This window comes from Pinus tabuliformis, chromosome 4_2 (genome assembly GCF_031772625.1).
Source record: "Pinus tabuliformis cultivar Carrire ecotype Pingquan chromosome 4_2, CPIR1, whole genome shotgun sequence".
NCBI classification, from domain to species: domain Eukaryota; kingdom Viridiplantae; phylum Streptophyta; class Pinopsida; order Pinales; family Pinaceae; genus Pinus; species Pinus tabuliformis.
The window spans coordinates 855095594-855100921 of record NC_142304.1 but is presented as its reverse complement, the minus strand read 5'-3'; the positions used below and the strand labels follow the sequence as shown (position 1 = coordinate 855100921).

Sequence of the window (5328 nt, the reverse complement as noted above, 5' to 3'; positions counted from 1 at the left end):
TTTGATGAGAGATTTCCCTATGATTAGGAAGGAAGTAGAGACCGAAACAGCACAAGCCAACAAAGACAAAGAAACCTTCATAAAACCTAAGTCTAGACAGAGAGCTAATAGAAGGAAGAATAATAAAGGTAATACAGACAGAAACAACCACAGCAACTCTTTTGTGATCTTAGATCTTGAAACAGATTCGGAGGACAAGCACAAAACCCTAACATCAGATGCAGGGCATGATGAAAAGGAAGAACCAACCAGGGAAGGAACGGATGAAGGGGACCTCAACAATGAAGTTCAAATGCAGGAGAGAACAGAGGAGACGGAAGAAGAAACTGACATGCTCACCAGTGATGGCGGAAGTGAGGATCAAGAGTGGGAAGAGGCGCTAGCCAGGGAGGGGATGAACCTACCAGTAATTGCTGAGAACTGGAAGGCCCGAGGAATAGAGAATGCACCGGAAGAAGAAATCAGGAAGGTAAACGACCTGTTCATAGCAAGGCAAAAAGCAGAATTAGAAAAGCAGAATAGGAAGCTAGGTATAGTAAAAGGCAATAGCTTCCATTCGAAAAGTCTTTTATGGAAATCATCCAGCTCAAAGCAGAAGAAAAGAAGAGGCCGTAGAACTAGTGGTGAAGTTCTACAGGAGCTAGGCATGATAATGATAAACTCAGGGAAGATGAAGGCGCTTAGCGCCTTCCCGTCCTACCAATGAAAATTAGTTAAACATGAAGATCATCTCATGGAATGCAAGAGGGCTTAACAGCCAGGCAAAACACAGAATCTTAAAGCGGAAAATCCAGAAATACAGACCGGAAATTATGTTCTTACAAGAAACTAAATGTAGCAGCTCTAGCATCAACAGTCTATGTAGGAAGCTTGGGAGAAATTTAGAAGTTTTAGAGATTGAGAGCCAGGGACGAGAAGGAGGCCTTGCAACTCTATGGGATACAAGGGAAATCCAGATTTTATCAGCTGAGGCGAACAAACACTTCATAGCGGTGGATTTTCAACCCACAGGTAACTCTGGGTCTTTCCTTTGCATCAACATTTATGGTCCTCAGAAATTAGAAGATAAAATAAATTTTTTGAATTCAATAACCAGACTTATTGAAAGATATCCAAGGTCTAAGTGTATACTGGGGGGTGATTTCAATATGATAACCACCCTTCTGGAAAAAAAAGGGGGTCTTAGGAAACTTAATAGGGACGCGGAAGCCTTCACAAGTTTCATTGAAACTGTCAAAATGGTAGACATATACCCCAAGAGTGGCATGTTTACCTGGAACAACAGAAGGGGGGGAGAGAGGTTGATAGCTTCTCGCTTGGATAGATTTTTGATCTCAGAAAGCATAATAATGGATGGTATAACAGCAGAATCAGATATCCTTCCCAGTGGTGGGTCGGATCATTGGCCAATCTCGCTTATTGTTGAAGTTCAGGGTACTCCAAGGAATAAACCATTTAGATTTGAAAAATTTTGGTTAGACCACCCTAACTTCCTCAAGATGGTTGAGAAATGGTGGTCTGAACCTTTGGAGGCAAGAGGCTCCAAAATGTTTAATCTACAAAAGAGGCTGAAAGCAACTAAAGAAAAGATAAAAGAGTGGAATAGAATGGTTTTTGGAAATATCTTCCAGGAGAAAGCCATTCTAGAGAGCAAACTGGAACAGATTCACAGAGATGGAGCAGCAGGCATCCACAGTGTCGAAGCGTTTGAGCAGGAAAAAGTTCTTTCATAGCAGTGGCACAGAAGATGTATACAAGAAGAGATACTTTGGAAACAGAAATCTAGAATCCAGTGGCTAAAAGAGGGGGAGCAGAATACAAAATTTTTTCACAGGTCGGCTCTAGACCATAGAAGTGCTAACAAGATTCTTGAGTTAAAAACAATGCAGGGGAGATATTAAAGAATCACAATGACATATCTGCTCTGCTCTCGGATCACTTCAGCTCAATTGCACAGGAACCGCCTATAAACAGAGAGGAGGCCATCAAGGAACTCACAGCAGCCATTCCTAAATCCATTACCTCAGATCAGAATTGGGCCCTTAGCAGGGAAATCTCTCTGGAGGAGGTGGAGGAGGCAATCAGGAGTATGCCTAACGATAAAGCACCAGGTCCAGATGGATTCACCATCAACTTCTACAAGGCTTGTTGGAACACTGTTAAGCAGGAGGTCTGGGAGGTAGTTGAGGACTCCAGACGCTCAGGTACTATTCTAAAATCCATCAACTCCACCTTTTTAGCGCTCATTCCTAAGGTTGAAGAAGCAAAGACACCTGATAAATTCAAACCTATTGCCTTATGTAATGTTATCTATAAAAAAATTTCAAAAGTCATAGCTAATAGACTAAAGTCGATTCTTCCTGGTATCATCTCGGAAGAGCAATCGGGTTACGTTGAGGGTAGACAAATTCTAGATAACATCTTGTTAGCGCAGGAGATGATTCACTCACTTCATTCGAGAAAAGAAGCAGGAATGCTAATGCAATTAGATTTATCAAAAGCTTATGACAAAGTAAGTTGGAGATACCTTGAAGCTGTTTTGGATGCATTTGGTTTCTGCAGGGCTTGGATCAAGTGGATACTTGCTCTCATCAAATCTCTAAGATATTCAATCCTTGTCAATGGTGCTCCCTCAGCTCCTTTTACTCCTTCGCGGGGAATAAGACAGGGGGATCGTCTATCCCCTTTCCTATTCGTTATCCTAATGGAAAGACTAAGCAGAATCATAGCCAAGAAGAAAGCAGAAGGATCTATAAAAGGTCTGCAATCGCTAAGATCGATACCAGCCACAACACATCAACAGTTTGTGGACGATACCATGTTACACGGTACTCCCACTGTGAAGGAGGTTGTGCCTTATAGGGGTATCCTTGATCTCTTTAGCCGAGCCTCTAGTATGGAGATTAATTTTTCTAAGTCCACAATTTTATTTTTCAACACTCATCCGGCAGTTCAAGCTCACTTGTCCCAGCTTCTTGGATTCAGGATTGGTTCCCTACCTTCGAAATATCTAGGGGCTCCCCTGACTCTGAAACCTTGGCAGAAAACTCACTGGGAGAAGGTTCTAGCCAACATGGAGAAAAAGTGCAAGCACTGGACGCACAGAGCCCTAAACCTGGCGGGTAGACTTATCTTAACCAAGGCTGTTCTGCAAGCAATTCCGCAATATTTACTTTCTATGCTTCCAGCTCCCAAGGGCATTCTGCAACAAATGAGAAACATACAGAGATCCTTTTTATGGAATGGGAATGGGGATAAGAAGAAATGGGCGTTGGTGGCGTGGAATAAGCTATGCCAGCCAAAATCTATGGGGGGGCTGAACTTAGTAGATCCTTCAGTGGTCAACAGAACCTGTGGAGCTAAGATATGGTGGAAATGGATTAAAGAACCCAATTTACCTTGGGCGAGGCATTGGAAGGAAAAATACACTCCAGACTGTGATACTCAGGACCTCATAAGACTACAGGAAGTCCCGGAAGGATCGTCAATATGGAACCATGCCAGGAATAACAGGAGCTTAGTACAGGAGCACAGCTTTTGGGAGATTCGCAATGGAAGGCTTGCCATGTTCTGGGAAGATGCTTGGCAGCAATTCCCTAAACTGGATACCCCAGAGCTATCTACCCTCAAGCGAATAAGTCAAAACGAGGGTAGATACAGAGTTAATCAATATTGGATTCAAAGCAGTAGGGATCCGATCTGGAGGGACTGGATTAATTTAAATCCTGGGAGCACAGAGGAGAACAACGAAAGCTTTCAGCAACTCAATGAGAGAATCCTCAAAAGAAAGATTCGGAAAACTGAAGAGGATGATAAGCTGAGATGGGGTTTAAAAGGTAATGGAAATTTCTCATTAAAAGAAGCTAGGGATATAATAGAAAAGGAAGAACATGTAGAAGCCGTGCCCTGGTGCAGCAAAGTTTGGGACAACCTATTCTGGCCGAAAATCAGGACCTTCCTTTGGCTTCTAATGAGAAACAAAACTTTAACCTGGGACAACTTATGCAAGAAAGGTTTCAGGGGACCCTCAAGATGCCTTATGTGCCTCGTTGAAGAGGAATCTATAAACCACCTGTTTAATGCATGTGAATGGGCTAATCGGTTATGGAGTTGGATGGAAGGAATTCTCAGCAGTTCTGACCGAGATAGAGAATCCATTCACAGAACCATACTGAACTGGAAAAAAGACTTCTCCAACATACTAAGATTCAACAGCATATGGAAGTCTGTTCCAGGCTTCTTACTGTGGTCAATTTGGAAGGAACGTAACCGTAGAATATTTCAAGACGAACACAGGAACATAGAGTTCTCTAAAGACAATATATTAACTAACATTCAACAGTTAATTCAAACGAAATGCAGAGAGGAATGTAACGAGAAACCTTCAGCTCAAGACTTACGCATTCTGAAATGCTTTCGTCTGGAAGCCACCACCAGCATCACAGCTTCGAGACACAGAATGCAACCATCCTCACAGATCGACAAATGGCAGCGTCTGCCGGAAGGGGGATTGAAGCTGAATTTTGATGGGGCCTTGAGAGGTAATCCCGGCATGGCAGGAATTGGAGGTGCATTACGTAACCAGCATGGTGAAATTCTGCATATATATTACATAGCGCTTGGGGAAAGCACAAATAATGAGATGGAATTTGCAGTGCTTGAGCATGGTCTGAGAATTTTAAAATCCCTACGAAAATGCAATGTAATTGTGGAAGGGGATTCGTCACTGGTTATATCAATAGCTAAGAGAATTCAACGAGGCACTAAGGTGAACAAAGCCACAAAACACTGGTAGCTCGCCAAGGTGACGGAGAATATTGCAGGACTAATGGCTGGAATGAAAGGTTTAGTCTTTCATACGGTAAGGCGTAAGGCAAACGGGCTGGTAGACTACCTAGCGAATTGTGGCGTGGACAATCAGGACAGGGGGTGGGACAGTTGTTGGCAGGAAGTGGACTGCCCGAACCTGAAGGCGAGATGTTTATAGTTGGCACAGCAAGATTTACACGAAACCGACCGGGCTTGACCGGCAATGGTTTCTATTTCCGGCACCGTATACCTGGAGTTTAACAGCATGGGATTTCATCACGGGAGCTGGACGACTAGACAGATGCGGCGGTGACCATTATGGCAAGACAAGGACAAATTTGGAAACCATCAATATGGTTCATGCCACGAAAGATTCCGTAGAGTCCGCTTGCGAGGAAGGGACAACTGGCTCAACCTTGATGGGAAGGAATTCAACAACATTTATGTTAGGTCAGGGAGGAGATGTGTGATTTGTGCGGATATCTTTCGAATTAATAATGAAAGTACCTCCACTCTGCA

At 43.2% G+C, this 5328-nt stretch overlaps 1 protein-coding gene across 1 annotated transcript; it reads left to right on the top strand.

Annotated features, from left to right (window-relative positions):
* The first annotated feature begins 719 nt into the window (after nt 1-719).
* LOC149172361 (uncharacterized) lies at nt 720-5070 on the top strand. Its single transcript, XM_089426295.1, has 3 exons — nt 720-1011; nt 1890-4768; nt 4927-5070. The coding sequence occupies exons 1-3, from the start codon at nt 720-722 to the stop codon at nt 5068-5070; spliced, it is 3315 nt and encodes a 1104-aa protein (XP_089282421.1).
* The last annotated feature ends 258 nt before the right edge of the window (nt 5071-5328 follow it).